The sequence below is a fragment of the Mus musculus genome, chromosome 3 (genome assembly GCF_000001635.26).
Source record: "Mus musculus strain C57BL/6J chromosome 3, GRCm38.p6 C57BL/6J".
Taxonomy (NCBI): Eukaryota; Metazoa; Chordata; class Mammalia; order Rodentia; family Muridae; genus Mus; species Mus musculus.
In genome coordinates, this window is record NC_000069.6 from 88,613,768 (window position 1) to 88,636,494 (window position 22,727).

At 53.1% G+C, this 22,727-nt stretch overlaps 1 protein-coding gene and 1 long non-coding RNA gene across 16 annotated transcripts in view; one reads left to right on the plus strand and one right to left on the minus strand.

The window, feature by feature from the left end:
* Arhgef2 (rho/rac guanine nucleotide exchange factor (GEF) 2) overlaps window positions 1-22,727 on the plus strand; it is a 56,428-nt gene that overhangs the window by 20,663 nt on the left and 13,038 nt on the right. For 4 of the 15 annotated variants that reach the window (XM_006501058.3, XM_011240027.3, XM_006501060.4 and 1 more), the window contains 13 exons: window positions 740-857; window positions 1,715-1,754; window positions 2,794-2,887; window positions 16,020-16,164; window positions 18,144-18,211; window positions 18,509-18,572; window positions 19,146-19,275; window positions 19,491-19,600; window positions 19,733-19,879; window positions 20,643-20,893; window positions 21,216-21,341; window positions 21,834-21,951; window positions 22,088-22,336. In XM_006501058.3, coding sequence (XP_006501121.1) covers window positions 740-857; window positions 1,715-1,754; window positions 2,794-2,887; window positions 16,020-16,164; window positions 18,144-18,211; window positions 18,509-18,572; window positions 19,146-19,275; window positions 19,491-19,600; window positions 19,733-19,879; window positions 20,643-20,893; window positions 21,216-21,341; window positions 21,834-21,951; window positions 22,088-22,336 — 1,660 coding nt within the window. Of the gene's footprint in view, window positions 1-739; window positions 858-1,714; window positions 1,755-2,374; window positions 2,690-2,793; window positions 2,888-7,279; window positions 7,555-7,703; window positions 7,833-8,728; window positions 8,831-12,970; window positions 15,797-16,019; window positions 16,165-18,143; window positions 18,212-18,508; window positions 18,573-19,145; window positions 19,276-19,490; window positions 19,601-19,732; window positions 19,880-20,642; window positions 20,894-21,215; window positions 21,342-21,833; window positions 21,952-22,087; window positions 22,337-22,727 lie in introns of those variants that run through there. The other 11 variants (XM_006501059.3, XM_006501066.2, NM_001198911.2 and 8 more) reach the window with 11 other exon arrangements.
* On the minus strand, window positions 4,141-7,338 carry Gm20652. Its single transcript, XR_375820.2, has 2 exons — window positions 7,264-7,338; window positions 4,141-4,265 (listed from the first exon to the last, which is right to left on the minus strand). It is a non-coding gene; the product is annotated as a predicted gene 20652 (long non-coding RNA).

Sequence of the window (22,727 nt, forward strand, 5' to 3'; positions counted from 1 at the left end):
AAAGGAAAAGCAAGTATGATGTATGAAAACATCACATTGTGGCCCTTACATATATTCTATTATTCTGAGTTGATTTAAAAAACAATACCCTACATCCCGATTTACAAATGGGATGCAGTAGCACAGGCTGACTGCAAACCAAGCACTTGGAAGGTAGAGCCAGGAGGATAGGTGCAATCCTTTAATTCCAGCACCCAGGAGGCAGAGCCAGATGAATCTCTAAGTTCGAGGCCAGCCTGGTCTACAGAACAAGTTCTAAGACAGCCAGGGCTATACAGAGAAACCCTGTCTCAAAAACACAAAGCCAAAACCAAAACAAGTCAAGATCGTCCTCAGCTCCATGGTGATATCAAGGCCAGCCTGAGCTACCTAAGACCCTTCTCAAGCATAAGTTGAAAAGAAAGAGGTTGGCAGGTGGGCTCAGCAGGTAATAATGCTTGCTGTGCAGAACACAGCCTGAGTTTGATCCCTGATTCCCATGCTGGAAGGAGAAAAAGCCACTCCTGAAAGTTGTCCTCTGACCTCCACACCCAACAGAAACACAAAATAACAATGGAAAATATATACGGTGGTATTTTCTTTCCAGGTTAATGGATTAAGCTGCTGGATACTATCTTAACTCTTTCTAGAGAAATAGCCCAGATGAGGGGTAGTGGAGAATCTTGGGAGGCCTGGTGGAGACACATTTGCGGATGTGGGCAAAGCAAGGGCTTCATGTGAGAACTCCACACAATTCCAGGGTCAGAGTTTCTGCTATCCATCTGCTGCCTCTTCGGTTCCCTCGGTCACTGGCATGCTGTCCAAGGCTGTGTCCATGAGTGATATCAATCTCCTTTCGGACTGCTCAGATCCAAATGGTGAGTGAAAGCCGAGAATGGCGGTCCCTTTCGCCATTCCTGTCATCAGCTGTGCCAGAGTTAGCTGTTTGGAGTTCAGACGACTGACATCATACACTCCTGGGGCTCAAGAGAGGGATCTTGTTTGTTTGTTAAAGAGCTTGCTTTTGAGACAGGGCTTCTCTGTGTCACCCTGGCTGTCCTAGAACTTGCTCTGCAGATCTGCCTGCCTCTGCCTCTGCCTCCACCACCTGGCTAACGTGAAGGATCTTATTCAGGACACCAGCATCTCTGAGACTGTCCTGCCAGTGGCGGAGGACACGGATAGAAGGGGTCTTTCCAGGCTTCTCCATCACTAGAGATGGAGGATGGTTACTTAAGGCACATCTTTGTCCTGAAGATGACCTAAGCAGGGACGGGCAAGATGGCTCTCTGGGCTTATTGGGTAAAGGTGCCACAAGTCTGACAACCTGAGTTCAATCTCGGGTACCCACAGGGTGGAAGGAGAGGCTCTTCCTGATCGCCACATGCCTGCCCTTCCTCTGATGTGCACACAAACAAATAACTGAATAAAGATTAGAAGATGGAGTATAGGTAGCTCAGTGCTGAGCCTCGGCCCTCTCTGTTTACCAGAACAGGAAGGAACCATGATTGGTCCCAGCTAGCTCTTCACTTTAGCTTGCTCACAAGTTGTTCAGCTGTGCTCTCCCCAGACCCCGCCCTCTGTCCTTGCTCCCCAGTGGCTGCCCTCAGGAATGGCGTCACATGCACCTGCAGCCTGGGAACCTGATCCAGGTGGAGGGGGCTGGGAAGGCGGCCTTAGGTGCCTTTGTCTGGCTTTTTACTAGACTCCTCTCTTTTCCTTGTATGCCTTGCAGGTAACTCACCTCAGTCCTATGTCACAGACCTCAGCAAATGGTGAGTTTGGGGGATCCTGAAAGCCCACAACAGGCCTGGATGGAGGAGTGATGGGTGTGGGCTTTGTAGCCCGATGACTCCCTGCTTCTTCAAACACTGTGGTTCCCCCCCCCCCATGCTTCTGAGGAGAGGCCATTTTCCTGAGTTGCCGCCTTGTTGTGCAGTAGCCTGAAGAGATGGGGCAGAAAAGGAGTAGCCAAACCCTACAGAATCTGCCGGATAGCAGAGAGAGATTTGCTTGCTGTTGTCAGAGACATATGGGGGAGCTGGCCATTCTGCTGTTGGATGGACAGGGGTGCCACGGGTGGGCTTTGGATGGCAGATAACCGGCTGATGGAAAATGAGTCTAAGGAGAGCTATTTGAGGGCTGTGGAATTCTCAGCAGAGGGGACAGGGCCCGAAATGGAGCTTAGAAATGGAGCCGGATGCGGGACATTTCAATAACTATGCAAATAAGCATGCAAAATCAGCACCTGTTCATCTGGCTTGTGTGGCTGAAACCTTATTCGCTTAGGGCAGCCCTCACACTCAGTGTCTGTGTGGGCAAAACACGGGCCCTTTAAGAACCGGGCTCTGATTTGTGATCCTAAAATTCTCTAGCTGACACAACCTCCTGGCTCCAGTTGGGATTAGCTCATGGGATGGGCTGATGAAATCCCAGGAAATTCGGTTCTTTGTTGGCTCTAGGCCCAGGGGCTTGTTTCCAAACAGCAAAGGGTCTACACAGGGCTCTTGTTCTGAGAGGGGGAAATGCCCCCTGGAGGGCCCTCTTTCCAACCACTCTTGATGGAGAACAGTTTGAGAGGAACCCGGCCTTCCCATCTTCAGCTGGAGAGGAAGCGGGAGGCTGCCTTGATCTGGGAGGAGTCTGGAGTTTTCTCATAAGTAGAGGGGCCTGGAAAACTTGAGCATCTTGATCCAGAAGAGCCCCAGAGGTGGGGATTATTTCCACTCTCCTATCTCCGTGGACACCTGCCATCCCTTCGGTCTGTTTTCTTTTCCAGCTTCCCTTCCTTATCTCTTCCCTGTCTCTCTGCAGTGGTAAACAGCTGGAAGAGGACTCGGGGACCTGGGCAGGCTCCTCCCTGCGACGGACCTTCAGCTTCCTCTTGGGCATGACCGGCAGGGACAAGGTAGGAGTCAGCCTGGGAAACAGAGGCATAGAGCCACTATCCTTCTCTTCCTCCCTGCCCACCCCTCCCCAAAGCTCCTGTTAGAGACTCAGGCCCTCACTGTAAGATGTACCTTCAAAGCTCTGAGTGTCCCAGTAAATCAGCCTTTCTCTGTTCCCCTCCTCTCCAGCTTAGCAGATAGCTGCTGCAGACAGCTGGAAGAGGGAAGGGGGCAGGAGCTGAGAAACGACCCAGGGATGCCTCATTTAAGGCCACCCATAGCTAAAAGGTGGGCAACAGAAATCTTGCCCATTGGACATAAGAATGATAATTACAGCAGTGCCTTTCCCTTATTCAGAGGGTGTTAGACTTTTCCAAGTGCTTTTACACTCGTAATTTTATGGGTGGATACAGCAACTGAGGGGTTGAAAGAGGACCACAGGCAGAGTGGGAGCTTCAAGGTGTGTGATTAGTGTATGTAGCACATGTGTGGCCATGTGCCTTCGGATGCCAGGAAGTGAAGGTGTCCCAATCTCTCCTCTGTCATTACCACTTGGCCCTGGGAAGCAGGGAGCTTTGGCTGCAGCCTCAACCTTCCATTTTCTTTCTTTTTAGACTCTTTGCTGTTTTGAAACAAGGTCTCCCTCTGTAGCTCAGACTCCCCTGGAACTCACTATGATGTAACCCAGCTAGCGGCCTCAGCTGTGCCTCTCCTCCTGGCTCAGCCTCCAGAGTGCTGAAAGTCCAGATTCTACCAATGAGACATCACACTTGGCCTTATTCATTCATTTGATTGTTTGTTTGTTTGTTGTTTTTGAGATATGGTTTCACATAGCTCAGGCTACCCTTAAATTATGGAGTTGAAGATGACCTTGAACTCTTGATTCTTCTGTTTCTATCTCAAGTGCTAGGATTCCTGGCATGCACCACCACACCTAGCAATGGTGGCCTCTTCTCTCCTTCTCTCCCTCCCTTCTTCTCTCCCTCCCCCCTTCCTGATTTCCTCCCTTCCTCCCTCCCTTCTTTCCTGATTTCTTCCCTCCCTCCCTCCCTCCCTCCCTCCCTCCCTCCCTCCCTCCCTTCCCTTCCCTTCTTCCCTTCTCCCCTTCTTTCTTCTTCTGGCAATGACTTCCCAGCCTGGTTGACCATCCTGCCCCAAGCATTCTGAGCACTGGGGCTGCAGGCTCCACTTACTGCAACACAAAAAGCCACTCTCCTTTCCCTCTGGTATGCATGTGGTTTCCACCCTAAGGTTACCTCTGAGCACCGAGAGAAACCTGGAGGAGACACCATTCTATTCATCTGGCAGAATCATGGGGACTCCTGAGTCAGGTTGTTGCAAGTGCAAAGGCAGGGCCCTTCTGGAGGCCAGACTCCGAAGGCCGGCAGGATTCCTTCCCTATAGGTGGGCAGGGAAGGGAAAGGTGTAAGCAGATCCATTGCTGGGACTCTTTGCAGAGAGGGAGTTGGAGCTGATGGAGACATGTGGCATACACATCACAATCTTAAAACCCCTGGATATGGGGGAGGCAGACAGGGTCAGGAATCAGACTGCTAGAAGACAAAGCAAGCAGGAAGCCCTTAGGAGCCAAGTCTCCCTCCCCGCAGGACACAGGCTCTGTCACACTGCATTTGCTCACCCTTGGCCTAGCAGCCCTGCAGGAGATTGAGTAACCTGAAGAAGGGGAACCTGGGTAGAGGCTCCGGAGCATGGAGAGGGAACAAGAAGAGCGAGCCGAGCGTAGGTCAGCATATTGTCCTGCTCCTTGGCCTGTGTTCACAGGGCCTCTAGGCCCGACTGTCTCTGTATCTCTCCCTCTGTCTTCTCTATACCCTTACTTGAATGTGTGTGCCTACATCATGTTCCCTTTCTCCCTGTTCCCAGCTTGGGTACCAGTGCTGCACACTGCTAGGGATGGAGAGGAGGAGGGAGCTTGGTTCTCCCTGCTTGACTGACATCCTATAGGTGGCCAAACTCCTAGTGCTCATCTTGTACTTCTTAGAATAGCTCCGGCAGAGATAAGGGATGGTGATACATTAATCACCATTTCACAGACAAGATAACCTAGAGGCTGGGCTACTTAGAGGTGTAGCAATCATGTTAAGTGGCGGGTGTCTCTCTCAGTAAACCCCAAAGCCTTTCTTCACAGCTCTTGCTAGGAAGCCACTGTGGTCATGTACACCTTAGACATTCCCAAGTCAAGTTCAAGGCTCAAGTTAATGAGAAGAAGGCTGATTTGTGGACTGTTGTGTGCCTGGATCTAGACAGCTAGGAACACTCTTGGTTCCTCCGATGGCCCTTTGGAAACCAGACCCTTCCCCTCTAGTTGTCTATGGCAATGGTACCTCCCCCCACCCCCCCTTTTCAAGTTGAATGAGCCAAAGAAAGTACTGGCTACTTTTAGATACTGGCAGAGGTTTTTAAATTTTTTTTATATATTAAAAACAATTTCTCAAAGATGTCACTGGTAGGATTACGGGGGTGGGGGCTAGAATGAAGGGGTTTGGGGAAAGGGAAGACCCCCAGAAGAAAGGAGAATGTTCATTGTTCCAGAGGCTCCAGAGAACAGAAATGGAGTCAAGCTGAAGACATAGAGCACTCAATACAGTTTTAAAGGTTTGGTTTTGCAGGGCAGACAAGGGAGAGGTGAGCAGGTGGAGCAGACAGCGAGCTGAGGCTGGGGAAACACAGTAAAAGGCTAGAGGAGGAGGTCACCCTCTTCTTCCATAGACCTTCCACATGGGCTTTACGTACTGACCAGACCCTCAAAAGAGTCTGGGGGAAACCTAGATTTACTAGTTACTCAAGAGTTTGGCTTATAACAATTTCTAGTTCAGGCCTTAGAGAAAATTGAGGTCTCTGCCCCCCCCCCCCCCAAACCAGGCAGCTCATTCTGACCTCTAGCTGATTGTTAGTACATTTCTCAGCTTTGGCTGGTCACTCAAGCGGGGCAAGTCTGGAGGCTCAGAGCCAATAGGAACATGGCAGGTCCTGAGGCCTTCCTAGGATTCCTTCAGAGAAAACAGAATTGGTCTGGGAAAGTCCTTTCTGCCTCATCTGGCCAGCCTGAACTGGACATTGTTTCTTTTTCCCTGGCCTTTACTATATAAGGACCCTGAACAGGAGAATGGGCACAAAAGGTGAGGGAGTTCCTAGGCAGGAGATAGGTCAGAGGAGCAGAGTGGGAGGGGAGCAGAGCCGGGGTGAGGAGCTGAGGAGCCCAACCAGCACAGCGGGTGGATGAGGCAGCCGAGCCCAAATTAGAGACTGAGGCTAAAATTGGCACTCTAGGAGTGCAGGGCTGGGCTGGAAACCTGCAGCCCTAACACCACCCTCCCTGCCCCGCTACCGAGAAGAACAGAGCAGAAGCTGGTGACAGTGGCTGGGCCTCATCTCCCTCCCTCTTTCTTTTTTCTTTCTTTCTTTTTTTTTTCGGTGTTTTGAGACAGGGTTTCTCTGTGTAGCCCTGGCTGTCCTGGAACTCACTCTGTAGACCAGGCTGGCCTTGAACTCAGAAATCTCCCTGCCTCTGTGCAACACCACGCCTAGCCATCTCCCTCCCTCATTACCACACACTTTTGGGACTAGATTAGGTAGTACCCTAAATTTTTACAAAACTTTGCCCCAGGGTGCTCAGGTTTTTACAGAGAAATCGGAGACCTTGATAGGTGGAAACGGAGCAGACTGGAGAATTTCCCCAGTGGCAGGAAACTCAGGTTGACTCAAAGGGTCCAGAGAAATGAAAACCCACCCACACTCCTCAGCAAGCTCAAACGTTTCCAGACAGGGCCAAGTTGTTTCTATAGTCTCCTGTGGCAGAGAAAACTGGTGTCAGGACACAAGGAAGGATTTCCTCAGCTAGCCTCAGGAAAGGTGGAGCCTTCTCACCTTCACTGCCAAAGTAATTGGCAGAGGTGGGGCTGAGAAGGATGGTCAGAGTGTGGTCCACAAGGCCCAGAGGGGTGAGAAGCTGGGCGGGGGGTGGGGGGGGGTGAGGGGAAAACCCTCTCTTGTGGACTCCTAGCTTTTGGAAAGGAGTCCCCTTCTTCACTCTTTTGGGGGAGTGAAGCCTGTTAACGATGAAGCTTCTAGTTCCCCTTTCATTGCCCCCTCCCTCTTGTCATACCAGTCCAACATTGTAAAAGCGGTCTGTGTACTCAAGCCTGTTTGATGAGTGAGCCCTTATGGCTAGGTCTCCCAGTTACCGATAAGGTGATAGAATCCCCTTAGGGTCTTTAAAGAGTGAAGTTACCCGGAATGGGCGCCGGTGTTTTTCAAGGACAGCCGAGCTAAGGGAGGTCGCTGAGGTCAGAGAGTGTTCCTAAGCGCTAAAGGGAAAAGGGATCCTCGAACCTGTCCCAAGGACCCCTGTCCAGCAGACTGCAGCGATACTAACCCCGGCGTCCCGTCCGGTGCGCGGGTACCCCGCCCTGCCTCCGCTCCGCCTCTCCCCTTCCTGAGCTCGGGTGGGGGAGGAGACTAGGGTTTGAGGAACTGGTGCTGGGTGCAGGGGCGAGGGGACTCAGACTTCCTGTCCCCGAGGCCGACGCGTGCGGCCGGACCCCTCCCCCGCCGTTGCTGGACACCCGGGGCCGCCGCGTCCTCCCGCGGCTCACGCTGGATTATGTCTCGGATCGAATCCCTCACTCGCGCGCGGATCGACCGGAGCAAGGAGCAGGCAACCAAGGTGGGCTGGCTCTGCGACCGGGCGCCCTGCCGACCTCTGGGCCTCCGCCCCGCGTCCCGCGTCCCCCCGCCCGCTCTGGGGCGCCCGAGTCCGCGCGCAGCGGCCGGACGGGGTGGGTGGGGCTGCGAGCGCGTGAGGAGGGGGCTGGAGGACCGCAACGTGACCCGCGTCTCCAGCACCCGCGCAGCTTCTGTGCGGGGATCTAGGAGAGCTGAGCTGGGTTACCAGTGGTTCGGCGGGACCGAGTGTTTTGGGCCGCTCGGAAGAAAGTTGCTCCGGTAAGGGATCGAGCGGGAAAGAGGGGCGAGCGTGTCGGGTTCCTAGGGACGACGCTCTTGGGCACCCCTTTCCGCACCCCAGTTCCGGGGGTTGCTTGCGGCCGTGCCCGCTAGCGCCGGCTCGGTCGTTCCCCCTTTGTCCCCACCAGCGGGTGGAGGGGGCCGGAGGGGGTGTTTTCCAAGCTCCCTCCCCCACCTTCCCGCCCCTCCAAGACAAAAGTCAGCTCCTCCTCTTCTTGCGGATGGACTTTCCAGCTGTGATTCAGTTCTTGCCTGGGGTAGGCGGGTGGCTAGGGGTCAAGACAGCAAGCGGCCGCCCATTTTCTCCGCCAGGCCAAACCGATCCATCAGGTGAAGCAAGCTGCCTTTGTGTCGCTGGGATGCCTTCTCACATCCTGAGCGTCTCGGTGCCAGGACCCAGAGTAGTTCCCACCCTTATCTGTTTCATCAGCTTCCAGGCTCCTGGTTCTCCAGCCGCCTCGGTTAACCCAGTTCCCCCACTCCCCTCAGCCATATTTCGATTATCGCCTCGGCTTGGGGGCCCTTCACCTGTCATCTGGAGTCTGGCTGTGTAATTATCAGCACACTCTGCAATACGACCTCTCCAGCACGCCTTTACAAGTGTCCTTTATTCCTGTCTTTGTATTCAGACGCCCTCCCAAATGCCATGACTTTCCTCACCTCAGCTCACAGGAAGTGGTGAAGCCGAGGAGGACTTGTAGATGAATAAGTGAAGCCAGGGGGGCCTGGTTCAGGCGGACGGCGCCTCCCTGTACCTCAGGACACTCACATTATAAGGCTCTCTCGGAAAGCAAAGGCAGGAAGGGCTTTAATCTTAATCCCTGTCCTTAGCGAGAGCGTAATGACCCTCCCGCAGCCAGCCAACCAAGCAGATCATTTTCAGGCTGGAAAGCCACTCTGCGAATGGAAAGCTGCCCTCTCCCTTCCTCCAAGGTTCCAGGCTTTAGCTACTTGCTTTACTGCTACACTGGGAGAAGGTCGGTAGGGGTGGAGAGCCTCGGGGGCGGGAAGCTCAGTTTGAGGCTTTTTGTAGGGTTTCGGGATGGGAGTCTGCTCACCGGAAGAAAGCTAGCAGGGCTCTGAGCAGCTCCAGGGTGAGGTGACTGAGTGTGAATTGTGGGGTGGCAGACAGGCTCTTAACAAACCCTAGCGACAGGCCAGGCCCCAGCTCCCAGAGTCTGTTTATTTTTTCAACCGTTTGAGCGAGACCCTGGAGTAAAGCCAGGGTGGGTGGGGGGAACTTTTTGAAAGCACGGAAATTTGGTTCCACCCTAAAAAGGAAAGCCACTGGGGGGGGGGGGGCAGGAGAGGCAGACCTGTGGGGCTGTACGAAGACATCCTCAGGGGGCCTTTCTCCAATCCAGACACCTGGCATCTCATCCCCTGTTTTTCTTTTTTTCTTTTTCCATAACACAGTAACTGGAAATCCAGACTCCTGGCTTTTTTATCTTTTGACTATGCTATGGAGAAGGGATCAGGGAATCTGACTGGTTTCCCAGAGACCAGTGAGTGGTTCTGAGAGGGTAGAGAGACCAGGGGAAGGAGGGAGGTTGTCAGTTTGAGCTGGTCGGAAGGGGAGGGACACCTCCGGAAAGCTGTGGTTACTGAAGTGGGGGAGTTGGTTCCTAGCCACGAACCCTGGATCTCCCCCCCCCCCCCCAGCGCACCAGCTGTCTCCTTTCTTTTTATACTGTGCTGGGAAGTCGAGGGGCCCACTGGAAATGAGATTATTTGAGGAACGTGGTCTTCCCCGATACCTACGAGGGAGGGAGAAAGGTCAACCCTGAGATCCGCTGCCCTCCCCCACCTCTTTCCTTACTTTGAGATATCTTCTCAGAGGGAAGAATTCAAGTGTAACCTGCCCCTTTCTCCTTCCCGGCATAGGATCGGCATAGGATCGCTCCTTCCGCCCCTCCACGCTTGCTTCCCTTTTCTCTGCATTGTTTCTGTTCTTCCAGGCTGTCTTCTGTTCTCCGCCCCCTCAGTTCTCTCTGCCCTACTTCCTACCTCCTCAAGCCTCAAAGCTGCTCTTTCCATCTTTAGGCCCCCTTATCTCTCCACCCTACTTTCCTGAGCCCTAACCGTCTTGGCCCACAGAACAAAGCCAGGAGCACCATGGGTCTTCCTGAACCCTGTATGTGATGGGGAGCGGGGAGAGCGGGCTGCCTTTGTTCTGAGTTCCAGAGAGGTGGCTGGCTTTGTTTGCAGGGCCAGGAGGGCAGGGCTGGGGGGGAGCCCTGGAGGGAAAGAAGAATCCTGACAGTTTGGGAGACTGGAGGAGTTGGGTCCTCGAGGAAGCTGAAGTCTGGAGGCCATCCAAAAAGCTTGTAGGGGTCATGGGTGTTCAGCAAAGCACTTGGTGAGGAGAAAGCGGCAAAGCTGGGCCCAGGGAGCTAAGACTTAGAGAGGTCACCTAGGGACTGCAAGATAGCTGGCAGCACCTAAAACACCCAGGGGCACCAGAGGAGGTGAAGGAGGGTCTGGTTTCTGGTACCAAAACTGTGACCTTCTATCAGGGAGGGCACAGATCAAACTGTGATTCCCAAGTATTGTCCCATGCTTCTTGTATTGGGGGTGTGTCTCTCCGTCATAGATGCTCAGGGGTGATCTTTGAAAATTCGTGCTTACCAAGCTGAGTGGACATAAGGAAGTAGTTCCCATTTTAAAGTTTAGCCTCTGTGTTGATGTAGGATGTAGGTTTTGAGTGAATTAATTGGTCGTGGTGGTTTCTGGAGCTGGTGGAGAAATGGCTGAGAAGTGCTGGCTGGACCCTTCTGGGTTTGTTTGTGTCTCCTTAGGGAGGTGGGGGCAGGGCTGCAGGCTGCAGCTACCCCCTCCCAACTCAGCTGGCCTGCCTTGTGCCAGGAGGGCAGGGAGTCTGGCACAGCTATTGTTTGCCTGCACAAATGCCCGTCTGTCTGCGTTTTTCTTGCCTTCTCTCTCTTGGCCCGACAGGTGTGGCTGGGTGGGGAGCAGGCTGGGGTCCAGGGAAACTGGGTCTCAGAGTCTCTATCTAGCTGGATTTTATTGCTTATGACTTAAGTGCCCTTCTCCCACATCACCAGGATGCTGCCCAGTCCCCTGTCCAGTGGTTTACCATCCTTCATTAAGCAGAGGTTTTCTAAGTGCCTTTGTGTATTCCGTGATGGCCTTCTCTTTTGTTTCTGTCTGGGGCTTTACTGTCTGCATCTGGCTACCTTCTCTCAGCGTCCAGTCTCCCCGTTTCCTTCTCTGGAGTGTTTGAAGGAGCAGGGCCTCGAATAGACCATCCAAAGTCGTCCTCCTGGACTCGCATCAGGAATCTTCTCTCTCCTCGCTCTCCAGCTCATAGATTTCCCCTTGTGGGATTGAAACCAAGTTTGCAAGCTCTGCACTGCTCAACAACAGCCCTTCTTCCCCTTCACAACCAGTGACCCTGAGTCTCAGCTGTCCAGGGTGGAGCCACGGGCATTTAGTCCCAGTGGGCTCCTTCAAGAGTCTGAAGGAAGAGGCTGAGGCCACTCTCTCACAGTCAGTGGTGATTGTGAACACCACACAGATCTCCCAGAGGCCCTGGTGTGGAGAGAGGAGGGAGGTGAGAACTGGGAGAGCAGCACTGACTCACCCTGAGGAGCCCGGGAAGCCAGAGCCTGGGTTTGCCTTTCTGTGAATCATTGTTTTCTCTTAGCCTAGGGCACAAGATGGGGAGAACTTGTCTCCCCACAGTGGCCAAGACTTGGTGTGAAAATGGAAGGAGGTTTTGAGTTAACATTCTGACCCCCCCCAGGGGAGGACTCAGTCAGAGGGAGTAGGAGATCTGGCTTGGGAGTGCTCCAGGAAGAGGGAAAGGAAGGACTGGAAAGGGCACAGAAGTTCCTATGGTTCTCACAGGCAGTAAAGGGTGTCCCTAGAGCAGGGGTACTACAGGAGACCCTGTCTTTCCTTCCTTTTCTTCTTTCTTTTTTTTTTTTTTAAGATTTATTTATTTTACATATGTGAGTACAATGTCACTGTCTTCAGACACACCAGATGAGGGCATCAGATCTCATTACAGATGGTTGTGAGCCAGCCACCATATGGTTGCTGGGACTTGAACTCAGGACCTCTGGAAGAGCAGTCAGTGCTCTCGACCGCTGAGCCATCTCTCCAGCCCCATTCCTTGCTTTTTTACCTCCCTTCCCCAGCACACACTGGGTGCCCGCTGTACATGGGTGAGGCTTTTGGGTTTCAGGAGGAAAGTTACCTTGAACTCCTGATCCTTCTGCCCCTCATCTCGCCAAGTGCTGGCGCTACAGGAGCGTGCCAAAACACCTAAGCTTGTTCCGTTTGATAGTCAGGTAACCCCACGTGTAACATTAGCCTGGACAGTGCCCGTGAGCAGGCAAGACTTCCGAGATCTTTGAAGAAGAAGCAAGAAGACATCCAGAGCTGGACAGCAGAGGGTTGGGTCAAGCAGAAAGGGCCCTGAGCCCTAAGGTGGATGTTTGGACTGAGGAATGACTGGTCTTTCTTGCCCCTGTGGTGCTAGGATTAAATCCAGTGCTTCATATCTATTAGACCCTTGAACCCTGAGCAACATCCCCTGCCCTTTTTAGACATATTCTTTTAAGATAGTGTCTTGCTAAGTAGCCCAGGTTGGCTTTGAACTGACCATGCTCCTACCTCAGCCTTCCCAGTGTCTGGGCTTCCTGGGGTGTACACCATCCCTAGCTACGATTGCTTCTTCTCCTGGACATACTGTGACATGGAGGAGGTGAAGAGCTGTTCTGCGTGCTGTGTGTAAACGGGAGACAGTGAATCAATCCAGCCAAACCCCCACCCCCCAGTAAGCAGTTCCCATGTTAGTCCATTCTCCACAGCTTGAGCCCTGGGGCGGGCTCAGTCCAGCTATCTCTGGGACAATAGTGCTAGGCCGTGCCAGGGCCGGATCGCTGGTGCTGGGATGTGCTGTTGCTGCTGCGGCTGCTGCCCTCTGCTTGCCCACCTAGAGCAGGGGTCACTTGGAGAGAGGGTGAGTTTTGGTTAGGTGGAAGGCAAGGACTAGAGAAGCTGGGTCTGTGTGGGCAGTGGTGCAAGGAGGGAAAGGGCTATCAGAGCCCTTTCTGGTCCCAGTCTCTTGGCCACTCCCAACAGAATTGTCCAGGCAGGTAGTACAGAGAGCTGTGCGGTAGGAACCTATCACAGCTTTAGAATATGTCTGCAGGCACACTGTTCTTTCTGGAGTGGCCCTTGCCAGGCGCGGTGTTCTGGTGTCTGCTAGTCTCCTTTTACTTACTTGTTTGTTTTTATTTAAATTTGTCATAAATATTCATACTCTAGATTGGTGTCCTAGAGAAGCGTGGGAGGGCAGAGAGGTGAAGAGAGAGAGAGAGGGAGAGAGAGAGAGCATGTGGCAAGAGATATTTAGGCTTGGCCTTTGAAGTCCAAGGAGGTGAATTTGAGGTGACTTTGATCTTAAAAAACAAAAACAAAAACAAACAATTAAAGAGTTCCCACAAGGCAGCTGGAGTGCCAAGCAGTGGGAGACTTTCCTATTGATTCAGGTAGGTAGGAGCCACTAGAGCAGGGAATGCTGAAATGGCCCATACTAGAGTCTGCAGGAGGAGTGTCCCTCAGAGGAGGAGCCAGCCGCAGGGACAGGGAGGGAGGACCATCCCTTAGAGAAGTAGATGCATGGCTGAGAGAGACGGTGCAGTGTATGGAGGAGTGTCTGCAGCAAGAGCGGGGACAGGAGAGAGGACCAAGATAAGGAGAGAAGAGAGCAGGCCAGATAAAAAGAAGAGCCCTGACTTGCACGCCTGCAAGTCCTGAACTTTGGTGACTGAGGCAGGAGGATTACCTTTAGTTCAAGGCTAGACAGGGCTTCATAGTGAGACCCTGACTCAAAACAAAATAAATCAAAAAGTTACCAAATGAAACCCCAACAGTATAGTTAGGGGAGAAAGGAAAAATGTATGGCGGAGGTGGTAAAGTGAAGGGGGGACATAAGGAGGTGATCTCTGTCTAGACCACTGGGCTCCATCATCCTCAGGCCACCCCAAGGCCCAGGGCTCTCTGGTCCATTGCTCTTTGGCCACCCCAAGGCCCAGGGCTCTGTGGTCCACTGCTCTCCAGCCCCTGGACAGTTGACTCAGCACCTTTCTGCTTCCCCTTTTCCCATCCTCCCCTCTAACTGCCAGCATGGTTAGTGGCGTAGGCAGGACTGCTCATCCAGGCCCAGGCTGAATGCTTTTCACTGAATTGTGACTTTTTGTCCTAGGGTCCCAGCCAGTGTCCTCAACTTGGGGCTCCTACTCTCAGCCCCAGTCACCTGAATGATGTCCTTGTCTCCTAACATTTTTTCCCCCTTAGAGATAAGGTTTCTCTGTGCAGCTCTGGCTTTCCTCTCCTGGAACTTACTATGTAGACCAGGCTGCCCTCGAAGTCTGAGATTTGCGAGACTCTGCCACCCAAATGCTAGTTTTTTTTTTTTTTAAAGATTTATTTATTGTTATATGTAAGTACACTGTAGCTGTTTTCAGACAGACCAGAGAACAGAGAAGGGTGTCAGATCTCATTACAGATGGTTGTGAGCCACCATGTGGTTGCTGGGATTTGAACTCAGGACCTTTGGAAAAGCAGTCAGTGCTCCTAACCGCCGAGCCGTCTCTCCAGCCCCAAATGCTAGGTTTAAAGACGAGCTTCACTCCTGCCTGGCTTGTCCTCTAACATCTTTAATTAATTAACTTAACTAATTACTTTAGATACAGGGTCTCACTGTGACATTCTGACTGGCTTGGAATTTGCTACGTAGGCTAGTGTGGCCTCAGACTCAGAGATCGGCCTGCCTCTCCTCCCCAGTGCTGGGATTAAAGCCGTGCCCCACTGTTCCATTTATCCTGCCTTTTCTGACTTATTGGTTCCGTGCCATGGTTTGGACGTGGGTGTCAGTTTGTTCTTCTGCCGTGTGGGACCTGGGAATCGACCAGGGTCATCGGGTGCCTTTGCTTTTCTTTTAAGCTGTCTTCTAACCTGTTTGTTTTGTGTTGTGTTTTGTTTTTGATCGTAGTGGTGGTGTTTTGAGATAGGGCCTCATATCACTATATAGCCAAGGATGTCCTTGAACTCCCAAGCTTCCTGCCTCCACCTCAGTGCTGTTTGTGCATGAGTGTGTGCGCATGCACATACACGTTGTTGTTGTTGTTGTTGTTTTGAGACAGTTGTTCAGTAGCCCAGGCTTGCTGCAATAGTCTTAGTCTTCCTGTCTTAGTCAGGAGTTAACAGGCATGGGCTACCACAGCTGACATTGTCTTTTCACCTTTTCTGGCTCTTGGAGCTTGGGGAGGAACAGTAAAGAAGTCAAGGACTCTGACAGAAGCTGGAGGAGGTAGGGGAAGCTTAAAGGCAAAGGTAAACATAGACCTCGGGGTAAGAAGGTACTCAAGAGTGCTGCAGGCCTAGCGCTGTGATCTGGAGTTCACAGGGTTTCTTGGGTACTGAGCCCCCACCTCTGTACGTACACACACACACACACACACACACACACACACACACACTCTGCTAGTGAGGGATCTCTTTTGGGCTTTGACTGAGTGTAAGTAGAAGAGTTAGAGGGTTCGGATCCTGGCCTCTGAGTTGATGGTGTCTGAAGAGGCATCCTGGCCCCCACCCCCAGCCAATCTAATAGGGGAATCTCCTGCTTTGCCATCCCTGCTCCCCCATGACTGCTCTGAAGACAGCAGCTCCAACACCCGTTGTCATGGTTATGAGAGGAGCTAACTCCCATAGATTGGAAAGCGCTGGTGAGCTGGCACCCTCTGCTTCACTGGTCCTCCCCTCTCTCTGCGCATCTTCCCCCGGCACAGAGAAATCGTACAGCAGCCCGGGGGCGAGCAGAGCTAAGGCTGGAAGGTGGAGTGAGGACGCAGAGCTCTAGAGCTAGGGAGATGAGTGGGAACAGGAGGCAGCCCAGTCGCCGGGGTCAGGTAGGTCAGAGGCCTCGAAGCCTCAGGGACTGACTACCCAGGGCCTGGTCATGCCTGGACAGCCACCTCGGACACCCGTGCATAGTGGGTTATGCTTTAGCAATTGCTGTCACTTCAGCCTCTCTAGGCAGGCATTTCTCCCATGCCTCTGCTGTTTATCTGGACGCCAGGTACCTGACTGAGTGTCTTCTGACCTCACTTCTGTCTCTCAATCTTTCCACAGACCCGGGAAAAGGAGAAGATGAAGGAAGCTAAAGATGCCCGCTATACCAACGGCCACCTCTTCACCACCATCTCCGTCTCCGGCATGACCATGTGCTATGCCTGTAACAAGAGCATCACAGCCAAGGAAGCCCTCATTTGTCCTAGTAAGTTTTTGGTCCCAAAGGTGACCTAGCCTCAGTTGCCATCGACCTCTAGTTCTCCCGTCCGTCTGTCCTTCCCACCCTGGATCCTTTAAAGGACTCTATTTTCCGGATCCCAGCCGGGCTCAAGTGTCATGCTCAGGTGCTTGGTCTCCTGCCACCCTTGCCCACACTGGGTGGTGGCTATTGGAATGTGGCGTAAGCTGGTTGGTCTCTTGGGTGTGGGGTGACAGAGGCTGTTGTTACTCTCCATGCAGCTGTCGCTGGCTTGGGTATCCCCCTCGCCTCTTGAACAGCTGCTGACAGTTCGGAGAACTGCCTGGAGAATGAGCAGGAATGTGTGTTATAATGCAGGGTGGGAGAGGAGTAGGGAGCGGAGGGAAGCTGCCAGCCTGCAGCTGCCTCTGCCCATCTCCCTGGACAGCTTAGACGCGAGGACTCCTTGCCCCTGCCTTTCTGTTGCATGTGAGGGAAAAGAAGTCTGCAGATTCAAGGACAGGCTGGGATTATCCATTTCTTTATCCCTGATAAAGAAATTCAGCAGAGACCTGAATGATGGAGGGAAGGGCTCAAAACTCCTAATCTTGCCCATGTCTAACCTTTATCCTGCCCCAGGAAGGAGACAGAGGAATTCCGACCTCCTTAGGATACCATTGCAGAGGGCTCTAGCTCCGCCCTGCCCCACCCCCACCCCCACCCCCATCCCCATGCCTTCCCTGGAGTAGACTCGAGTGTTGTACCTTGATACTGACCAACACAACTCCACTCTAGCCTCCTAATCCCTTTGGGATGTTGGAAAGGAATCCCAGATAGAACCAGGGAGGCCTACCCCCCTCAAAAAGAACCAGAGAGGCCTGCCCCCCCCACTTCTTTACCACTTGATCTAGAGCCAAAAGGATGAGGAGGTAACCCCAATCTAGATCCCTCTAGAGACCTGGCAAAATACTCAATCCGGAAGCTTGTTGCCAGGGGAACTGGGGAGGTGGGTAGCACTATTTTGAGAGCAGGTGGAAAGCGGGGGCTCGATTCAGAGACACTAGGTGTTGTGGGTAGGGGAAGGGAGCTCCAGGGGGTGGGCACTGCCACAGCCTGGCTTCTGTCGGCCCCTTCTGCCCCACCCTGTGTGCCTTGTATTTGTGGAAGTGAGCGTGGTGTTGGGCATTGTCTGCCTGAGTTAGCAGAGTTTCCTGTGGTGTTTGGGGGTGGGGTGGGGGGAGCTGTAGAGCTGAGGGCCTGTCAGGAAGGGAACAGCCATGGTCCCGAGTGCAGGCTCAGCTAGTTCAGCTACTCCTTTTTCCTTTCCTACTTGATGGAGAGGTGGGGTGGGGGATGGGGGGAAGCAGATGGAGTGTGGGAGCTGTAGTTTGCCTTACTGGGGAACAGAACTTCCCAGGCCTACAAGAGAAAAGGCCCCCAGAATGGAGTTAATGCAGAAGGCTGCCAAGATGGGAAAGGGAAGGGCCACTGGTCCAGACTTTGAAGCAGTAGGCAGGAGCCTCTGGCATATCCATGGAGGAGTATGGATTTTAGATCTGAGCACATCTAAGTGTAGCTGGGTGACCTAGGTAAGCAAGCAGCGTTCAGAGCAGATTCTTCATCTGTGAAGTGAGTGGGGAGCTTTCCTCGGAGACCACTGTGAGTTCTGGCTCTCTGTCAGCTTCTGGTCTTGGGAGCCCCCGTGATCATCTGCAGTGTCATCTCCTTTGTGCTCTTTGCTCTTCCCAAGCAGCAGACACACCTTTCTTCCCTCTGGTCCTCCGGGCTGTAGTATTTCCCAACCTCCTGGATGGTCCACACCAGACCCCTCTCACTTCAGTACCTGCTTGAAGGAAGGGGGGAGGACACACATGTGATAATGACCAACAACTCTGGGAGAGTGTCTACAAGCTATATGGCCTGGGGAGTTGGGTGTTTACATGTGGGTGTGTCACCCCTAGTACCACCCCAGCCCTCCCTTACCCTCTCTACCCCCACCCTGCCAGCATGTAACGTGACCATCCACAACCGCTGTAAAGACACCCTGGCCAACTGTACCAAGGTCAAGCAGAAGGTGAGCTAGATGGCAGGGTGGGCAGAGGGCTTGCGGGGAGGGCATCGCCATCCCTGCGGGCCTTTCCACACATCCCTCACCCTCTGTCCCTCTCCTTGCCGTGGGGCATCCCAGACCCTCGGCCTGTGTAAACACAGCCCTGCCACACTAGTTTACCTATATCCCGATGTCCTTAACTGCGGGGTCAACTTTCTCCCAAGAGGGCGGATGCCAGGATCTGGCTTGTTCTGGGTGTGTGGCAGGGCAGTCTTTGGGTGACAGCTGTTTGTGGTGTCTCTCTTCTGCTCTGTGTCACAGCAACAGAAAGCTGCACTGCTGAGGAACAACACTGCTTTGCAGTCTGTCTCCCTTCGAAGTAAGAGTGAGTTCACAGGGCCACCAAGCCACTGAGCCCACGGGCTCTGCTGCCCCCCTGAGGTCACACCCAGACACACAAAGCTCCTTTTGGAAGTGCCTTGGGAGGGAGTGCCATAAAGGATGGTCCTTATTCTGGGGCTTAGTATGTAGACAGGCTAGTCCACATAGGGATGAGGGACAAGGATGGCAGGTTACTCGAGCCTTGCCACATGCTGTTACCTATACTTCATTTGGGGACTGAGTGTCCACTGTCAGTTCAGGAAAGCGTGATGCCCAGGTTCCTTCTCCCCAGCTTGGATCACTGCAGACAGGTCTCACATTTCCAGCCTTCAGTTTGCTTATAGGCTTGGCTGGGTTGGGGTGGGGGTGGGAAGAACATATAAGAACAGGCTCTTAATTCATGGTGGTGGCTTGCACAGTGGACAGTAGCATTACCTTGATGGGCCTTGCCAATTTTCTTTGCCTCTTAGGGAGCTGAGGACAGGCCAGACAGTTCCCCATGGCTCCCCGTGAGGAGCCTGGGAGAGCAAAGAGCCAGGGAATTAAGCTTTCTCCTGCTTGGCCTCCTTCCTTACAGCGACCACCAGAGAGCGGCCAACGTCTGCCATTTACCCTTCCGACAGCTTCCGGCAGTCCCTCCTGGGTTCTCGGCGGGGCCTCTCCTCCTTATCTTTGGCCAAAAGTGTTTCCACTACCAACATTGCTGGGTGAGCTTCTGTTTGGGGCAGAGGGGGCCTGGCAGGAGAGAGTATAGCCCATGAGAGCGCTGTGTCTTCCCCTGAGTTCAGAGCTGGAGACAGATACGAGAAAGATAAGTTCCAGCACAGAATAGCTATCCCTAGGAGCCCAAGCTTGGGTCCCAACCTGGGAAGGGACCTCCTGCCCGAGTTGGGGTGATGCAGATGGCCTCCACTTCCTTCAGACATTTCAATGATGAGTCTCCTCTGGGGCTGCGTCAGATCCTCTCCCAGTCCACAGACTCCCTCAACATGCGGAACCGAACCCTGTCCGTGGAATCCCTTATTGATGAAGGTGAGCAGACCCGGCCCTGGGGAGAATCGTGTTGGCAAGACGGTGGTGTGAGAAGCCTGGGATGGGAAGGAAGAGGATGTAGGGATGGGAGAGCTAGGCTCTGAGGTGCCAGCGGCACTGATGCACACGCAGGTGTAGAAGTGTTCTACAATGAGCTGATGAGCGACTTTGAGATGGATGAGAAGGACTTTGAGGCGGATTCTTGGAGCCTTGCCGTGGACAGCAGCTTCCTGCAGCAGCACAAAAAGGAAGTGATGAAGAAGCAAGATGTCATCTATGGTATGCTAAGGCCACTTTGGTTCCCCTGCACCTGTCTTTTAATCCAGGCTTTGCTTACCTGAGTCTTCTCCCTGCCACCTACCTGTTGGGACACCCTCATCCCATCCTTGGCCTCCATGTCCCCAGCTAGTACCAACTTGTTCCCTGTACACCTACTTCTTGGTGCCGTTGGCAATTTTGTTTTTTTTGTTTTGTTTTGTTTTGTTTTTGTTTTCGGTTTTTCGAGACAGGGTTTCTCTGTGTAGCCCTGGCTGTCCTGGAACTCACTTTGTAGACCAGGCTAGCCTCGAACTCAGAAATCCGCCTGCCTCTGCCTTCCAAGTGCTGGGATTAAAAGCGTGCGCCACCACCGCCCAGCACTGTTGACAATTTTGTAATTTTATATTTAAGAGATTAGAGTCTCAGCATGTAGGCCAGGCTGGTCTCAAACTCTCGGTCCTCCTGCCTCAGCCTCCGGAGTTCTGAGATTTTGAGTACATACCACTGCACCCAGCTCCCAATGCTCTACTCATATCTCTTGCTCAAGTCAGTCCTCGGTCTTCATCCTGCCTCTCCCATGGCCAACACTGTTCCGGGAACTGGGAAGCCTACACCTCTAACACACAGAACTCTTGCCCTGAAAGAGTGTACTGCTTGAAATGACAAGGAAGTGGTCTGAGACGACAGCCACACAAGCGTTAACTTGGAAGAGATCCACATAAGAATCCCATGAGTTGTGCCCGAGGTAGAGTACGGCAGGAACAAATGTCCCTTTGTCCCGTAGAGCTGATCCAGACAGAGCTGCACCACGTGAGAACCTTGAAGATTATGACCCGCCTCTTTCGCACTGGGATGCTGGAAGAGTTGCAGATGGAGCCAGAAGTGGTCCAGGGCCTGTTCCCCTGCGTGGATGAACTCAGTGACATTCACACACGTTTCCTTAATCAGCTTCTGGAACGGCGGCGCCAGGCTCTATGTCCAGGCAGCACCCGGAACTTTGTCATCCATCGTTTGGGTGACTTGCTCATCAGTCAGGTAGGAGAAGACACACTTGAGCCCGTTCATGAATGCGTGTGAGCGTGTGGAGGTCAGGAGGCAGTCCTGGGAGTTGGTTCTTCCCCATCATGTGAGTCCCAGGATTTGAATTCAGGTTGCAAGGCTTGCTAGTAAGGGCCATCTTACTGGCCTAGGACTAAACAGTTCTTAGCTCTAGCCAAACTCTGGTGATCAGAAGGGAAGCCAAGCAGGGGACAACTGGAGAGGAGGAAGCAGCCTAACTGAAGGCCAGAGGTGTGCTGAGGGCTGAGGTGCGGCTCTGTAGGAAATGCTCACCTAGTCTTGCTCTCCCGACTTCCAGTTCTCAGGTTCCAATGCTGAGCAGATGCGCAAGACCTACTCAGAGTTCTGCAGCCGCCACACCAAGGCCTTAAAGCTCTATAAGGAGCTGTATGCTCGAGACAAACGCTTCCAACAGTTCATCCGGGTGAGCAAGGACCTCCAAGGCCAAGCCCAGCCTTCTCACGGCTCAAACCCAAACTCTCCCATCCCCAGGGTAGCGTATGGGAGCTGTGTGCTTATACAGGGCAGCCCCTCGAGACTCTTGTGGACTGCGCTCCTAGATCTCTTGTTTGTTGAGACATGGCCTCTCTATGCTGCCCTGGCTGTCATGGAACTCACTATATAGATGTGGCTGGCCTCAAAACTCAAAACCTGCCTTCCTGTACTGCTATTAAAGGCATGTGACACTACACCCAGCTTACTCTTAGATCAACGGCCACCCCTTACTGGGCAAGAGGATGTTGGTCTAGTTTTCATACCATCATTGGTTTGCTCGTCACCACAGATCTGTGGCATTCTCTTACTCATTTCCCAGAAGCTGTGCCTAGGCCAACATGGGGCGGATGCCAGGGTGGGCCAGCTTCAGAGCCTGGGCTCCAGCCTTTCTGTCCCCTTAGTCTTTCATCTTCCCTTACAGAAAATGACCCGCTCAGCTGTGTTGAAGCGGCATGGAGTTCAGGAATGCATTCTCCTGGTGACTCAGCGGATCACCAAATACCCTGTGCTCATCAACAGAATCCTGCAGAATTCCCACGGTGAGGAAGAGCATGGGGGCGGGGCCTGCCTGGGGATATCCAGGGGCCTCAGAAGGGTTGGTGGGGAGCGGTGAGCAGTCTCGGGTAGACTTGGGTTTGGGTGGCATTGGTTGAACTCTCTCTCATGCTGGACCAGGGGTTGAAGAAGAGTACCAAGACTTGGCGTCAGCCCTAGGACTAGTGAAGGAGTTGTTGTCCAATGTGGACCAGGATGTGCACGAGCTGGAGAAAGAGGCCCGCCTGCAGGAGATTTACAACCGAATGGATCCCCGGGCTCAGACCCCCGTACCTGGCAAGGGCCCCTTCGGCCGAGATGAACTTTTACGGAGAAAACTTATCCATGAAGGCTGCCTGCTCTGGAAGACAGCCACAGGCCGCTTCAAAGGTCAGTGGTGCTCCCAGTGGACATCAGAGTTAGATATTCTGTGTGAGCTGCAGTCACCCTTAGGGACTATTTTTACAGCCTTTGGCCTTGCAAGGGGAAGAGTCAGAGGCAAAACCCATTGCTGCAGAGGTGCAAACTCCGGCCAGAATCCCAACAAAAATGCATCTTGGAGACCCAGAGTGAGAATTGAACACCGGGAAGGACTGAGAGGCTGGAGAAGAGCGACTGGGCTTCAGGGCTGTGTTGGGGTGGGGGGCAGGGGGTGTCAGAGTGCACTATCCCAGGCTCACCTTTCAGAATTTATCTGCAGTTAAAGTCCTTGCCCCTAAATCAGGACAGGAAAATAGCACCTCTAAACCTCAGTGTTAGCGGTGAAGGATGGGGGGTAGGG